An 18,015-nucleotide genomic window follows, 5' to 3' on the forward strand; every position below is an offset into this window, starting at 1 on the left:
ATCAAACTTCAATGGAATTTGAGTAACTTCTCATGATACGCACATTTGCGCATGTTGTAGTTTTCTATCTTTTAATATTTCAAATGAAGTAATCCACTCGAGCGTGTTCAAGCCTTTTTTTTTCTCTAATCTTTGCCTTCAAAAGAGTGTAATGAATGTGTTTTTGTTTTTGTTTTTGTTTTTGTTTTTTTTTTTTTTTGCATTTTGGTTGGCTGCTCCAATTCAAAGCATATTGCATTCGGTGTTGTTAGCACAGAGAGAGCAGGGAGGTGAGAGGTACACTCACCTCCCTGGAGAGAGCGAACTGCCGGGAAAAAAAAAAAAAATCTTCTGTGAGAGCGCTAGTTCTGATTACGGAATGCTCTCTCTCTTGTCGACGCTCCTTGGTACCTACCACCTGTCGTTTGAAAGCCAGGGACCTACTACATGAACTTCGGTAACTTCTTGGCGATGCTGTACAGACCGCTGAACACGACTTCTGAAAGCAAGCTATCTGTTACAACTTTCTCCATTCTGTTACACGTACGGTCCTCCCATGCCAACATGATATTGACGGAACCTGCATTTTTGTTTGCTGCCCTCTCACGCGATCGACTGTTAGGTCTATGGTACGAAAACGTAACGTAAAAGCGTCATAGCGACGACAGCGCTGCTTGGATGCCTGGCCCGCCGCCGCCGCCGGGCGCCCGGCCGCGCCCCGGCGTGACGTGCAGTCGGTACCCAGTGCTCGGTGGTGGTTGTGGTGGTACGATATGGTGGACAATCAACCGATACACAGGTGTGCCATGATGCCAGTGGGCGTTCTTCCCCAGGGAAGACTGGCAGTTTCTTGGGGAAAACCACTGGGTATTTTTAGCCTCTGTCATCAAGCATTCTACCACTATGAATGCACTTCGCACCATCGATGGGAAGTCCCAGGTCAAAGTCCCCTCACGAAAGAAGGGTAGCATTGCAGAATCCACGCCTAACAGGAACAACATACGTGCAGTAACGGCGACATCGTCGTCCCATCTCGCATTGCAGGCCCGTACAACAAACCGTACCGCTGGTTGTGCAACTGCAGGAGGTCGCAGGCGAGCTCCAAATGCGGCTGTCGCAATCTCGTCGAGCAAGCAGAAAACTCTTTCGAAATTCTCCACAGCAAGAGATGAAAAGTCGCAGCTTCACAGAGGCGGCGTCAAGGATCAGAATGCTAGTCTGAATAACGTCATTACACTTTCCGATCTGGTTGATAAAAAGAACGCCGCAGAATCGGCATCGAGTGCTCCTGACACCTGTGGAAACTCGCCGGCAGACAGGATACAGAAACACTCAGTTGTGGACAGGAGGGTGCCAGGTAAAGGTCGGCTCGAAGTCGATGGTCATCAAAGATCTCCGCAAAAAGCTGACTTAAGTGGACTAAGGTTAGGCGGATCTACGCAATCTACTGACAGGAAAGTTCCCGGCCTTTATGAAAGGAGGAAAATTGATAGAACTAGATCTGTACCAAGTGACAGGTTAAACACATTTGGTGTTGGAAAAGCCATACACACTACAAGTGAGTCACATACTAAGTGCCAGAAAAGAAGTGTAAAGACAAAGTCCACAGCTGACAGGGGAAGGAGAAAAACAATGGATGATGACAGAGACTTAAGCAGCTATCCAGCAGGAAGTCGGTATTCATCTGAAGTTGGAAGAGACAGGACAAATCTTAGGTCGACACAAAGTTCTGCTGCGGAGAGTCAACCAGCGGCACAGCAGCCTACACAGGATGATTCACAGTACGCACTCTGTGGAGATTTCTTTTTGTTTGGTTTTCAAACTCAGTATTTTTTGTTTTGTTGAAAATTTGTGCAATATTTCCCAGAAACAATAGAATCTTGCTTTTGATAAATGTTTTGTGTGATGCAGGGGCTGTGGAATGTTTTTCAGTGTGGAGGGGCTGTGGGATGAGGGGAGGGGGGTGAATGGTACCTGAACTCCCCTCTAATAAATGGGAAGAATGTAAGGGCAAAGTGTCTGGAAAGTGAAATTCATAGGTGCTTTGTGATTTTTTAAGCCGATTTTTGTGTATTTATTTTATTTTCATTTCTTTTATTACTTTAAGCCAAAAGTGGGTGGGGGTTGCAGTGCCCCCTATTCTGCCCCATTCCACAGCTCTTGTATTTGTAATGTCACGATGTCATGCGAATATCTTGCCCTCACTTTGCATGTCAATATATTAAAGCTAGAATGGAAATGATTCATGAGACTGTAGAGTACTCAAAGTACTGTGGAGAGATATACATTGACATTCAAATTATTTCAAATAATCCTTATAGAAAATCCTAATTGAAAATAAAGTCATGTCTGGAAAAAGCCTAACAACGATACACAGCCCTTCCACTGTGTAGCATGTGCTGCCCAGCACACGGCGTCTCGTTGGGCTAGAAAATCCCAAAGTAAACAAGGAAGAAGAGGATGAAAAGGAAACTTCAGGACTAAACCCATCCTAATTTGAATGATTATATTTCCATCTTGCTCATGCCGTCCCCCTACTTTGGAATTCTAGTCCATCTTAATTGAAAGGGCTCGGCCACAACTTCAAAATTTAAAACCGTTTACTGATGACATTTATTTAAAAAACATCTTGAATGATTTGATTTCATGTTTGCTTTGGATGGCATCTTTCTGTCTTATAGTTTATGTCCTTACAGCTCATAGAGAAGCAATCTATGGCAGTTGTAAAGGTGACTCCTGTTACAGTGAAGCCCTCTGTATAAGATATTGAAATTTCGTTAAAGCTGAACAATATCCAGATGACAAGTTTTGAACTTGAATCTTTACATTGTTGTATTAAATGAGGATTGTGTTATTGATAACCGTGTCTGTTAAATGGGAGTGCACTGTATGCCATGTAAAAGAACCATATTATCGTGTTTTTTTTTATTATCATTATTGAAAAAAAAATTACGAAATCACTTGTCCACAACAATGCCACCAGCAGGAAGATCTGAGCAAATAACAAGCTTTGCCTTTGGCATGTTTGTTCCTTTCTCCTCAGAACTGCCTGTTACAAGAAGATAGCACCAGATGCAAGCAGGAGGGAGAAACTTGTTAGTGGTAAGTTTGGAACTGAGATGGGTGAGGCTTGATTTTCAGATTGGGAAATATTCACCCAAACAGGTACAGCTTCATCTTTCTCAAGAGTTCATGCCCTCTTGTCTTTTAGAACATGATGACTTCAAGGAAGAAGCATAATGTTATTTTTGTGCTATGAAATTGTTGATGCAAAGGATGTGATTTTCCTAATTTGTATTGTGATGACAGATTTTCTAATATATGAAGCTACAATGTAGTAATTATAATTGTTTTTAAGGAAATAATCAGCAAGGGAGAACATACTGAGAGGAGAAATAATATTTCAATACAAATTTCCTCTTGAGGAAATTACTGCAGAAAATCTGAGCATTTGAGAACATGTACCATAGAGGTAGTAAAGGTACCATTCAAATGCATGTCATCATTCATGGAACCCTGTCAAAGTATTGTGTCTAGGCTATGTTGGTCATGGAAATGGGATGTGACTCTTTCATTTATGGACATTCATGAACAGTATCAGATCTGGGGGGGGGGGGGGCATCGGGTGTGCACCCCTTTATTTTTTGTTAAAACAAAGATAAAACAAAGAAATGAACAAAAAAATGAGGGGCGCATGTGCCCCCTTTAATTTTTATAAAGGCACCTCTCCTTTATGGAATTCCTGGATCCGCCCCTGATGAATGTTACTCTTCTTGCATTTCATCACTCTTTACAAGGGTCGTGAGGGCTAATAAATGTTCTCGTGAACATACAAATTAGAGCCATACCAGGTTTATTCTTTCACACCGGATAATTTGTTTGGGACTTCAAAGAGTGAATGGGGAAATGGGTTTTGACATAGATGTTTTTATTCCATTTTTTTTTTATGTACCGTACCAAGAGAATGGTAGTTTCCATTGTATCTCTGCTTTCCACAGTTAATAGTCTTGGCTTTCATTATGGGTGTGGTTTGGGTGTTAAATTTAGTGCGCTTCTGCTGTTACCTGTTGTTTCACTTTAAAGTTTATACGAGGTGACAGCTTCTTGAAAGTAAATCTATCAAAGTGTATTTTTATTGACATATTTGATTATACAAGTGCCAGACAATCAAGGGAGGGTGTCATGACCAAATTTTGTGTTCCCTGTTTGTAATACAACAAATGTAGCTGTGTGATTCTGATGTTTTTCACCATGTGTAGGGGCCAACAAGGAGCTTGAAGAATTCCAGAAATACAAAGCTTCAAAGAAACTGACAATTGTAACTGGACAAGCCCAGAGCACAGGTAAGACCCTAGGTTAATAAAAATGACCCTATGGTAGAACAGTAGAGATACCAAAGAGGCTGTCATTGATAGAGAAGACCATCATACACGTAGTATTAAATTATTATCCTATGTCTCTTTCATTGGTTTGTGAAAGAAAAATCATATTGAATAATCTTTTGTCAACTATTTAGCATCCAAATAACTTCAATCCTTTGCTCCTTAACAATCCTCATTGTTATATTATTTCAAGACAATATTTGATTTGAAGAATGCAACAATTCTTTCTTTTTGACTTCATGTGAAAAAAAAATAGTTTAAGCCAAGACATAGATCGAGTTCAAAATTGCAGAATTGTCAAAATTTTCTTTGAAATGTGTGAAATAATGCTGAAATACACGTTTAACATGATTTCAGTTGGTTAATGACCAAAATGTGAAATATTAGCAAAAAAAGGTTTGTCGTAGGTGCTACGATCTCGTAACTTTTTAGCTCACCTGAGCCAAAGGCTCAAGTGAGCTATTGCGATCGCCCTTCGTCCGGCGTCCGTCGTGCGTCGTGCGTCGTGCGTCGTCCGTCGTCCGTCGTGCGTAAACTTTTTACATTTTCATCTTCTTCTTGAAAACCCCAAGACCGATTTTCATCAAACTTGGCAGGTAGCATCCCTAGGGGGTTAGGAACTCAATTTGTTAAAATGGGCACCATGCCCCACCCAGGGGGCCCCCAGGGGGGCCCAAACCCCCCAAAATTAAGGAATCTGTAAAAATCTTCTTCTCTAGAACCAGAAGTGATAGAGCTAAGTTAATACTCTGAGTTAGTACATTGATGACTGTAGTTTCAAGTTTGTTCATGGCAGAATCAGGGGTGCCCCCCCCCCCCTTGGGACCCAGGGGAGGGGGGTGGGGAGGGGTTCTAATGGGGCCTAAATTGTACATTTTCATCTTCTTCTTGAGAACCCCATGACCCATTTTCACCAAACTTGGCAGGTAGCATGCCTAGGGGGTTAGGAACTCAATTTGTTAAAATGGGCACCATGCCCCACCCAGGGGGCCCCCAGGGGGGGCCCAAACCCCCCAAATGAAGGAATCTTGAAAAATCTTCTCTAGAATCAAAAGTTATAGAGCTGAGGTAATACTATGAGTGAGTACATTAATGACTGTAGTTTCAAGTTTGTTCATAGGAGATCCAGGGGCGCCCCTCTTAGGGGCAGGGGGGGGGGGGGGGGGGGTTGGGGGTTGGTTGGGAAGGTCCAAATGGGGGCCTGAATTGTACATTTTCATCTTCTTCCTGAAAACCTCATGATGGATTTTCATCAAACTTGGCAGGTAGCATCCCTAGGGGGTCAGGATCTCACCCCACCCAGAGGGCCCCAGAGGGCCCCAATCCTCCCAAATTAAGGAATCTTTAAAAAATTGGGCCCTTATTGTACATTTTCATCTTCTACTTGAGAATGCCTGGTCAAATTTTGGTAGAGCTGTGAATAATTTAGATTAGTGACTGCGTGAAAGATGAACTTGCGATACTCAGGTGAGCGCTAGACCCGCGGGTCTCTTGTTATAATCAACTATTGGTGATCAATAAATTGTTCCACAACGGTATTCATCAATTTTCCACATAGTGGCAGGTTTTAAATCACATGCTGTTTGTTGGAAAATATGATTTCAAGGGCACGACTGATCATCATGTAATGTTCTACCTGTTTGTACCTATTACTAAATGGGGAGGGGACTTCAGGAATAAAAGTTGTGTACATGCCAATTAAAATTATTTTGCACAGTTGATCTCAAAATACTCCAAAACAACTCATTATCCTGGCAAAATTTGTCAGTCAGACAAGTTACCTGGTAGACCCTTTCGATTTATTGCAAGCAAATTCCAAGTGGCAGATGATAAATTTTGAGCCCTTTTGAAAACTATGTTGTTTTTCTGGAATATAGTGAAGATTTTAGAGCAGGTCGGTAAAATACCCACCCCTTGGGCTGGTCAGCCTTCAAAGGTGTTTGACAGCCTGTTGTACTGCTGCACCGAGGAGCAAATGTTGTGCACTACGCTCACAGCCAACTTGCCTAGAATTATGCCAAAAGCCTGGAATACAACATTCTCTTGATTTTGTGTCTCACAGAAAGACATGGACACCCCCATTTATACAAAATCCTAATGGCCCATAGTCCAGCTAGTTATTTGTAAGGGTGTTCATCTTTCCTTGCTTGTTGCAGTCTGGGCTTCTACATGAAAGTCTCCAGCTCATGGAGTGTATTTTTTAGTGCTTTTGCTGATTGACACTAGGTTATTTGTAGAGTTCAGTGGTCATGAATGGATAAGAAAGACGAAATTTTAATGCTCACTTCTCTTTCTTCATGGACTCAAATTAGTAATGGTTTGTATTCATGCTTTGACAAAGAACTATCACATGTAACAGTATGCATCGAAGGCAATAAATTATGTATGGAAGCTCTGTACAGTATTATATATTACAATGTATTTTGTTATTGTTCCACATGTCATGTCTCTGGTAAGATCCCTCAAGCTTACAATGTTTTGCTCTTATATCATGTGAAGGAGGAGCAAAATCCATGGAGGATGCACGCAGAGAAATGGAAAAAATGCAACTAAACAAGAAGTATGAACAGATTGTAAGTTTAACTCCTGACATTTTGTGTGTTTGTGTGTGTGTGTGTGTGTGTGTGATTTGAGGGGGATATGTATTTGCCATTGCTTTGTTATAAAATTGCAGTCCTCAGGACCAAATCTGGGGCCAAATTTCATACTTTAGCATCTCAAAAGACAAAATAATCATCAAATGTTCACCAAACTTGGCAGGTACTTTAGCTAGCTTGATATCTACAATATACAGTGTACTGTAAAAGTGGTTTCTTTCGCGTACAGAAACTTTCGTGGTTTCCATCGGTGCGTTTGAATTCGCGATCGGTAATAATAGCATTGTACAAGCAACGAATTCAAAACATTTTCGCGTGATGTTATATTCGCGGTTCAACCGCAAAGCGCGAAAAGCGCGAAAATAAAACCACTGCGAAAGAAACCACTTTTACAGTAGTTGTGTTGTACAAATGGGCTCCTTGTCCCATTGGGCAGCCCCCAGGAAACCCAGAACCACAAACCCTGAAATGCTTTGATTAAATAAAATGTACATTGGTAATATACATGTATGTGTCAGTTTCATCAAGTTTGTTTTTCAAAACATCTTGGCCGATTAAGGGGTAGCCCCTTAGGGTCCAGGACCCAATTGGGAATTGGGAGCCACTTTTCACATGTGATCTTCTTTTTAAAAATGCATGATCAAATTTCCTACAAACTTGGCCTGTATTATTGCCAGTGTCGTAGAACATGCTGTGTATGGAGACCATGCCTTCCTGGAGGTCCCCCTAAAGCTCCCCAAGTTTGCTATGTTCTTCTTGGGTATGATAGTCTGCAAGAATATGTGGAAGGTAAACTTACAATACTCATGTGAGCATGAGATTCCCCCCCCCCCCCCCCCCCCCCGTCTCATTTTTTTCAAAATTCACTTTCCAATTTGTGTTTAATGACTGTCAGACCTTTAAGCCTTTTAAGATAATATGGTAATTACAAACAGCTGTCAGCTACGTTGTATGTGATTGTGACTCTTTGAAAATGACATAATAAGCACCAAAGGAAACCTAATGGCCTGAGTTCACGAAGGTGGTACAAATGAAACCATGGAGCGCCAAGTGTTGCATGGAATATTTCGTTACGAAATCAGTCATTTAGTCGATGAAATGATTATTTTGTAACGAAATGACAACGTTTTGTAACTAAATGAACATTTCGTCCACGAAATGATAATTTTGTTATCGAAACGGTGATTTTGTCAAGGAAATGACCAATTTCATAACAAAATATTCCATGCGACACTTTGCGCTCCATGGTTTTTGTCCATGGTTTAAAACCATGGTTTCACTTGTACCACCTTCGTGAATTCGAGCCAATGAGTTTTGAAAGGTTTTTATCTGCTGTGTTGATGATTCCTTTTACAGAGAAAACGTGAAAAATGGCAGCAGGAAAAGAGGGAGAGAGAAGAAAGGGAGCTGAATGAAAAGAAAGCCAGGGCAAGAGAGCAGGTCAGGCATCTTACACTGTAGATATTAGCCAGCTAAGTATTATCATATGCGTATGTCTGTTTGTACATTTGTTTATATGTTTATCATCATTTGTTAGAACAAACATGTTTTAGCATACCATGTGATATATAAAACAACAGATCTTCAGATACATGTGACTGTAACAAGATGTGATATCAGTGGCAGATCCAGAAGGGGGTGCACCGGGCGTGTACCCCCTCTTTATTTTTTTGTTAAAACAAAATGAATAAAAGGAAACAAATTGGGGGGAAGGCATGTACTTAAAGCCCAAACAAAGTTCTGGTACGCCTGCAAAAGTTGTCAAATTTCGCTCCCAAATGTGAACGTATGCTTAGGAAATGTGCAGGATAACGATGTTATTACAAGATATTCGATGGGTAACGACGAAAATGCGAAATATTAAGCAAAAAGGTTCAGTCTCAGAACTTACCCGAACGGGGTCAGGCTAAACTCGGACTCGGGGATAACTCGGCTTCGCTTTGACGGCGGGATGAGTTGTAATGGTTGTCCCTCTGATTGTACAGTGTTGTCCTATGGGAGCGGCCTGTATAAACTAGTGCTTCGTGTTCTGGCTACTCGCAGTAATGGTCCGAGTTGTTACAACGCGCGTATCAAAAACCTCTTTTGCGCGCATGCAAAATTAGTGTGCGCCTATCAAGCTTGATAAACAACAACAAAAACTCCAAAGACCGCGCGTCTCAGCAACTGAGGACCGCGCGCTGTCATTTTTGTTTTGTCTTGTACAGGATTACGTTAGCACGCACTTTCCTGTCCATTCAGTTAGGCCTCATTTGGTATTATGCAGTTGTGGCCAGTAGAATGTGACGATCACTTACTGAGTGTTAGTTGTCTGAAGTAGGGTCGAATTTTTCCCGAGACCGAGTTAGTCTGGAGCCTTCTGGAATAAAAGTCGGTTTTCCTACTATTATTATTTTTCTCAAAATACTCCTAACCGACTCATCATTCCGGCAAACCGCGTCAGCCAGGTAAGTTTCTTCGTGGACTCTTTCGATATATTGCAAGCAAAAATGAAATGGTACTAGACGGGTTCTCAAGCACTTACCAAAACTTAGTTTTCACTTTAAAGGCACCTCCCCTTTATGGATCTGTTCCTGGATATGGTCAGTAAGAAATAATACAACATTTGTGCCAAGGGCTATATTAATTCTAGGCTAATTTTAATGAACAAAGTCAAGACAGGTAATTACTCCCAAGTGCCTGGTGCTTTAACTTATCCATTGTGTTTAAAATGTACGTATATCTGTCAACTTCATCACTTCATGTCTCACAGCATAATAAAGATCTTGGCTGAATGCTCGTCAAGTGACCTGTTACAAATTTTGGAGGTAACAGACCGTGTCTTTATGAATGCTCATTAATTGCCAAGCTGTGGACAGTTATTTCAGATTGAAAGGAGGGTCAAATGTTTTGGATGTTCAGTTTGGACTCCTTTTTTTTCCTTTGTTTAGTATACACAGCATATACTTATGCATTTCTTTCGATATAATGACCATGGACCATGTGCTTACTTCCACTTAAATATCAATCTATTTATGCAACAATGCTGTAGGCTCTTCAAATTTCATATCAAACTTTTTTTTTCTTAATCCGAAATATTCCAGACAAAGAAAAATGAGCGTCTGAGAGAAGAGAGAGCGGCAAGGCACCGTGGCAATCATGCAAGGTATTGGAATTACAACCTGCAATGTTTATTATGGATGTTGGATTTTAGCTTTGCATATTCTTTGTTTTCTCTGGGGAGGTTTAGTTGAAAATCACATTCCCTCCATTGAGTCATAATCCTAGTTTTGCTGTTATATAGATCTGTTTGTTTTTTACCTTTACAGCAAACAAATGAAACATGGAACAAAAACAAACAATAAGAAGCTGTCTTCCTACCCTGAAAACAGGTTGTTTCTTATTTTGTTGTGCAAGTGCATCAGTGATAAGACAAATGTTACAAGATATTTCTTACACAATTTAGGTGTTCTAGCTGTTGCAACATACAATTATAGCAATAGCATGCAATGTTTATTTCTTCTACCAAACACCAAAAATAATCTCATATGATGACTTTCTCATAACAACATACCCTGCAATGCTGAAGGAGATTGCTACTTCAAAAATATGATTATTTTTTTTCCACACCTATGATTTTACAGTTATACGATAGACTTTCTCCTGTTGACTGTTGATTGTACATGTGTATCTTGTTGACATTTGACTCTAGTATGTTACATTATATGTGACCTTGCTTCACAGACCCACCAAAAAGTCACCAGACGTGCATTTTTAGTTAAAGAGGAAATCCAGTCCAAATATAAGTCAGTCTGATAAAAAAGAGTAGAATTTTATGAGTTCAACTGTAAAAATTTGACTGAAATCGGATGAAAAGTAAGGAAGTTAACAAAGTTTTGAAGTTTTGATAATTTCTCCAAAACAGTTCTTGTACAATGGGTATGAATATGCAGATGAGTGTCATACCCTCACAATTTTCCATTGATCGTATACAAAAAAATGACGAAAATTCAATGTTTCTGTCATTGAAGTCTGAAATATGTTATTCCTAGTTGAAGAACTTCAGAATAGTGATCAGTTTGATATATGAGGATTTGAGTCTTGGGCATAATTGCACTTGAATGTAAAACTGGAAATTTAAACATTTTATGTGCAAACTACATGTTGTGTAGATGGTAAGTTATGAGGGAATGACATGCTCACTTTGCCATTTGCATACATTCATATTGACTGTTCAAGAACTGTTACGCCAAAAATAGCGAAAATTCATAATGTCATAACTTCCTTATTTTTCATCTGATTTTGATCAAATTTATATCATTGAACTCGTAATATTTTACTCTTTCTTATCAGACTAACTTTGGACTCGATTTCCCCTTTAAGGGCAGATTCTGAGAGAACATTCTAAGCTTTAAAATGATGTACACAGTACGTAATTTTCTCACCACACCTTTCAGTAAAAAAAAAAAAAGAAGAATCTATACAAAAATGAGTTTAAATGACAAAATGCAAGATCAATAGTAAGGTGTAAGGTCACTGTGCTTTGGCTAAAAATGTAGCCATCTGAACTTCCTCTAGGGAAATCAAATGTGAATGTAATTTGGTGTGATGGATAGAAATAGATTATGGAGTATTTCCTTCCTGAAAATAGGGTCAGAGGATGATTCTTTAAAGTAACCAGTCCAGAACAATGTACGGTTATCTGAATATTCAAGTGTAGAGGCATCCTAGTTAACTGCATTAGAAGGCATTTCAATTGTGCTAATTTTTCAGGAAAAATTTATATTGTAAAACCAAGAATGTTTGCATGCATTTTAATTTTGTAAATGTTGCAAAAGCCAAGAATGGTAAAATTAAATTTATGCGAAAGTTTTTGTCTACACTGTTTGCATTGAATGCCAGTGACAATTCACAAAGATTTCATGCCGCAAAAAAAGGCAGTCGGCTCCAATTCACGAAAATTTTATGCTGCAAAAATGTCTTGATTTACAATAACGTCATTCAATAATTACAATGTACTTCTTTGTGTGGTATATGTAACACGTATATTTGTAAAATTCTGCACACAACAGAACTAATGAAGACTTCCTCCGGAGATTGGAAGACAAGTCAGCATCTCAAGGTAAAGTAATCACATAGGTGCTTTAAATTTAAACCATGGTTTATGCAAAAATTTTTCTGCATAAATAGGATGAATAGAGGTTACGTATGCCAACAGATATCAAGTGACAACTGCACGTTGATAAGTGCATGTCAAAAATATGCCTGCTGTAGTATTTCATATGCTTATTTTAGACCATGGTCTGAATTTGTACCATGGTTTAAACCACCTTTGTGAATTCGAACCATTATGTCACACATCATCTGTCATTGTAGGAGACATATTTTCAATGCTTTCAGTGTCTCACACAGCAGATCCTTGGTCATATTTTTACAAGTCTGTTATGACACTTTTTTCAATTTCTTTCACTTTTTTCATCATGTTTGTACTGAAAGTTTTGAATTTAACATTCAGAGTTTGTTTCAAATTATTGAACGCACAGAAAATGTCAAATACCTTTACATTATACTGCAGTTCACTCTGTAAAGTTGTCTGTATATGTTATGGATGGGTTTTTTTTCCTCAATTAGTCACAGCATTAAAATCTATGATGCGAGCTATGAGATTTTTTTTCGAGGGGGGGGGGGTATGGCATTATAGAGTGGCAAATATAGGAAGTCTCTCCTAAAATGATTGTGAAATATGGGAAACCTCACAGTATTGTTTCCTCTGTGGTTTGCCAATCCTCTTCATGCCTGCTGACTGTTAGTTACTCAATCAGACTGCTGTGAGCTCCAAAGATTTCTTCATCCCATTGGATTGTGGAAGACCTTTTCACAGAGTTTAATCGTCCACCCCAGAGAAAGGCATACAAGGACAAGGCCAACCAGAAATAGATGTGAACACAAGCTTTTCATAATAACCATGTCACTAAACTTCACAGAACAAAGAACATTACAAGTAAAGCTAATTTGGCCAACATTTATACCACTATAATTATAGCTAATTTAATTGATATCTATTGTACCATTTTGACTCCTGTGTCTATTAAATGGTGATAGAATTGCTTCAGCTAGCTATTTCACTGAAACAGATGACTCTTGACTTTTAACCCTATTCTAACTGGGCTATTTGAGACCAAGTTTTTACTGGGGGGGGGGGGTCAATTTGACCCCCCCTTCAGATCTCGGCCGCCGATCGTGCGATCGCCGCAAAATTTCGCCTGTACATAGAGCCAGATGTCAACTACAAGATTATATGGTCATACAATAGAAAAAATTTGATTCTATATTTTTTAATGAATTAATTATGCAAATTTACGCATTAAATCATATTTTCACCTATAACTCCATTCAAAAGATTGAAGGATTGCTAAATTTTTGTGTCAGAGTTCCTCAAGACATATCAAACAATTTTCTTATTAAAAAAATAACGCAATCAAAATCAGTTTCTTTTGTTTTGTATTGTTTTGTTAATTTCTTATTTATTTCATTGTTTTTTGACCTTTTGTTTTCTATTGTTTTTTTGCCAAAATTTGTTGCAGGCACTTTTCCAAGCTGATCTACATTAGAATTGATTAATTTCAATGGTTAAAAGTTGAAATAATCTAATTTATATCAATTAGACAAAAAAACACAATTTGCATTGGATTTGCACACAAAATCATGAATTTGAGCTGTTTTGGGGTTGACATGCATATGCAAAACATTGCGTAACTTCAGAACGGTGTACCCGGACGTCGCAAATTTGGTCTCAAAATATGCGGGAGACTTCAATGAAAAAAGTCATGAAACACCGCGGCAAAATCTTTGCGCGTTGCGGAATCGTGGCGCGAAATGTCAAGGGGGGGTCAATTTGACCCCCCCCCAGTTAGCATAGGGTTAAAGTAGTAAGTTATCTTGTGTGACAGTATTATCAAAGAAGTAGTACAGATGTGAGTGCAGCAAACCAGTGCACTGTGAAAGGATCATTGTGCTAGCTTAAATAAAGATTAAATGAGCTTTGATTACAATCACTTGTATCATAGGGAAATCAGGTGTGCTTGTTGAAAATGAAATACAAGGCAACTGAAGCATGCAGGAATAATGCTTTGAATGTTTCATTTGGTATGAAATTTATATTTAGCATGTCATCAGCAGAGTCATGCAAATATGATGGGACCTGTTTGCATGGCTGTAAAGGGATTTGATGTCGATCAATGCAGCAAATCCTATAACCTCCTTTATACCCCTGCGCATAGCTGAAAATACTCATGTATGAAATGCCAAATGCAAAGTGGAGCTTGGCCCAGTTGAGATAACTAAAAAAATCCAATTTCTTTGTGGTTCGTATTTCACAAGCCAGTCCACCAGCACCACGTATTTCAAAGATCAAGTAAAACAAAAGTGTAATGAAATTACATGTGGTGTACATGATAGTGGATGCTGTGGTGTAAAGGAGACAGGGTGAAACTGCAGTGTTTGAAACCATCCACTACTATTTTTACATTGACCATGGAACCTATTAGTGGTCTTGTATCAGCTCCCAACTAAGTGTACATGCAGGAAAGAAAAATTGAAAAAGGTGGTTGGTACTGAACCATCTGCTGTAGGTGTTGAGAGCTATTTAGTATTTGGATCAATTTTTTATTCAATTATTTTTTAATCATTTTCATGTTCTTGAAAACAAGTTGCTGGATTTTCACCAATTTCTGTAGGAATCTCCCATAGGGAGAGTTTCATAGTTTGTACAAATTGTGATTGTGCCCCTCCCCGAGCAACCCCTAGGATGTGACCATGCAAAAGGGACCATCCAACCTTCTCGAGTCTCAAGTTTTTTGAAATACATGTAGTTTGTCTCAGGTGAAGTGTCACCAATGTGATATGGGTCTCTTGTTTCTTCTTTCATGCAGTGTCAGCAGGTGGCCCTGATGTACGTTATAGCCAAGAACTTCAATCTCTTCAGGAGATGTTTCCAGACAAAGACCCTGCCAAGCTAAAGGAGATGCTAGAACTAACCAATGGGGATGTTAGTAAGGTCGCTGAACTTCTGATGTGATTACACTGTCATTGTAGCCTGTGTCTTATTGGATGGCCTTTATTTTCATGATGTATCAATGATGCAGACAAAGCTGTTGCTTGAAATGATAACTGGCTAATAATTGTTTGTGAACAAATTTCAGAAGCCTATGTAGGCCTAGGGGATGATGACTCACTACTGAAGGTATCGATACAATTGAACTGTTAGTCTGTACATGTGGATATTTTTGTCTTGACAGTGACTGCACTGGTGAGAAATGCTGCATTCATATGCTTGTACATGTGTATAATACTGATGTCATTGTACACCGTATGTTACATACTATGCAGTGATACCAGTATTTGCTTTAATTGGAACATTCCAAAAGCTTGGTGTGGGACATATTCATGCTTTTCATTTATAATATGTAATCTGCTATTAAGGTGAACACAAATGCAAGAAATAACAGAAGGAGGCAATAATTTGAGACTTACAAATGATCAGAGGAATATTGGAAAATGGCTGGTCATGAGAAGATGTTAGCCCAATAACTAGTGATCGGTCTAATGATCCAAATCATTTCAGCCATGTCATGAAGTCTCAGCTGGCTCACAACATTATGTAGACTTCTTTTGTGTTTGTTTGTTTGTGTGTGTGTGTGTGTGTGTGTGTGTGTGTGTGTGTGTGTGTGTGTGTGTTGTGTGTGTGGATGGTTGTCAGTAAAAGACATGTTACTGATTAATTTTCCCCACACAACATCAAGTACTTTAGAGTAACAATGTGAGAAAATTATGTCAGTGCAGTTTGTGCAGCAATTTCAAGTAGAGCTAGAATGTAATACATTGTGCACAGGAGTCAATCTCCTGTGATGTGGTGTGCTTTGTCATACCACAGTGCAGCAAACTCGCACAGTATCTAAAGTCTATACAGTACATACAGTTGCAATATTCTGTCCAAGATGTAATAGGCACAGTATTGGCCAGTAATGTGAGAGTAGGGCATGCCAGGTCATGTAAATAAAAACCTAGTCAAATATTATTTTAGATTTTGCTCTACCTGACCTTTAAAAGATCTATTCCAAACTTCCATGTGTAAAAATCCTTCCAACACCTTGTGATACCAAGTTTGACTAAATCTTATCAAAAAGTGGTGTGGATTTAGCAAAAGCCATAAAATTATAGGCTGAATTAATCTTGACCTCCTACATAATATTCAACAGTAATTGTGTCATCTTGTGAGCAGGATGTAATTTGTACAATTTTGAACACTTCAGCCTTATACATTCATTGTCTTACCTCCCACTTCTGTACAAAACATGTGCAAAAGTATCTATGACAGGTACCTTTGGCTTGTACAAGATATAAATGTACTACAATGTACAAACTTGTACTTAAAAATTCTTTTTAATTGCACTTGTGATCAATCCTATAAAAGGATCAGACACTGTATATGACAGGAATAGAGAAGTCAATGTAATATGTTATTAAGATATGATGAGACTGAAATGTTTGCAATTCCATCAAACATGTTTATCAATAAATTTTTAGATTTTTCATCCAATTTAGTCCATTTAGTTTTCCTCTTTTTAAAAAAGAAAATGTTTTATGTCACGTGTATATTGTAATACTCAAACAGGCAACTCCTTTTATGACAAAGTCCCCGGGACCAGTAATTTTCTTTTGTTATATCAAAATTTCATTACTGCTGAACAGTAAAGTATGTAAAGAGATATAGATTATAATTCGGGGAGCTGAATTTTTTCTGCAGTGTACATGGTGATGAGAATTTCGTTATAACTGTGTTTGTTATGATGGGAGTGCACTGTTACTGTGAGAACCGTAAGAGAATTACAATCGTGGACCTTAAAAGCTGATTTATGTGTGTGTGTGTGTCTGTGATTTCTTGGTCAAAACACATTTGTGATTATTCTAGGGTTTATGCTTGACTAGAAATACATTTACATCATTTGTCATCGAAGGCCACATTGACAATAAGATTTGGGCGATTATTTGACTTATTACATGTAAGGTCGACTTAAGCAAGGTTGACTTAATAGATTATTAATACTTGTAGGCCTACAATCCTAAAAGGTTGGTTAAGATGGCTACTGATATAAAAGGGATGGTGTATTTTTGGTTGAGGTGGGGAATTAAGATTTTAATATTTTGTGAGATGAATACAAACCACATATGAAATATTAAAAGAATACATGTATACAATTCTAAATGGTATTCAAAGTTTATTTGATGAATATCAGTTTTGAAATGGCCAAGGTATCCAAAAACAAAGTAAAACAAAGTGGTCCTAATAAAAGGTGGGTCTCACCTTTATTTAGAAACTCTTTTGTTGTTGGTTATCTCAGGCATTAAATAAACAATTTTCATCAAACAAACCTTTGAATTCCTTTAAGAATACTCCTTTGTATTTCATAAGAGGTTTCTCATCTCCCAAGAAAGTTGGAAACCTGAATTCCCATCTCAACTAAATCTAAACCATATCCCTTTAAGAGACTTTGGTGGTCACGTTGCCATTATGGAACCAGGCAAGGTTTGGAGGCATTAACATGCATACACATATCACGTTAAACCGACAGGTGAAAAATACATGTAGCATCTATGCCTATCGGGTTTATAATGAGAACATTGAGTGAAACCCAATAGGTGGAAGAAGGACCAGTATCCCAGACTAATGCTAGTAGTGTCAGCATACGTGTAGTAGGTATCTAGGCCCTGTATAGAGATTCATGTCTTTTGCGTTGGTTCTTGTTGGCTGGATGGGTTGTGATGCACTGTGTGACTGAAAGTATTTCTGCTACTTGGGTGTCCCTACAATTATAAAGTGTAGGCTGTTTGCTAATGTGTGCAATGATTGTTAGTGTGTGTGTGGGTGGGTGAGGGAGGGGAGGGGAGGGCTCATGCTTAATGGGTCAAGGGGCACTGTTCTCCCCCCCCCCCCCCCAAAAAAAAAAAAAAAAAAAAAAATATATATATATATATATGTTACAATTTTGATGTGTGTTTGCTGTGTTTCATAGTGCTTA

General features: G+C 38.6%; 1 protein-coding gene across 1 annotated transcript; it reads left to right on the forward strand.

Annotated features, from left to right (window-relative positions):
* Window positions 1–775: 775 nt before the first annotated feature.
* Window positions 776–15,014, forward strand: LOC139709556 (uncharacterized). Its single transcript, XM_071621517.1, has 8 exons — window positions 776–1,760; window positions 3,023–3,081; window positions 4,239–4,322; window positions 6,861–6,934; window positions 8,315–8,398; window positions 10,042–10,103; window positions 12,010–12,059; window positions 14,869–15,014. Exons 1-8 carry the CDS (start codon window positions 883–885, stop codon window positions 15,012–15,014), a joined length of 1,437 nt encoding a protein of 478 aa, XP_071477618.1. The 5' UTR covers window positions 776–882.
* Window positions 15,015–18,015: the final 3,001 nt, after the last annotated feature.

The sequence above is a fragment of the Diadema antillarum genome, unplaced genomic scaffold (assembly GCF_040938485.1).
Source record: "Diadema antillarum isolate AM-2024a unplaced genomic scaffold, OU_Dant_1.0 scf00000038, whole genome shotgun sequence".
In the NCBI taxonomy this organism is placed as follows: Eukaryota; Metazoa; Echinodermata; class Echinoidea; order Diadematoida; family Diadematidae; genus Diadema; species Diadema antillarum.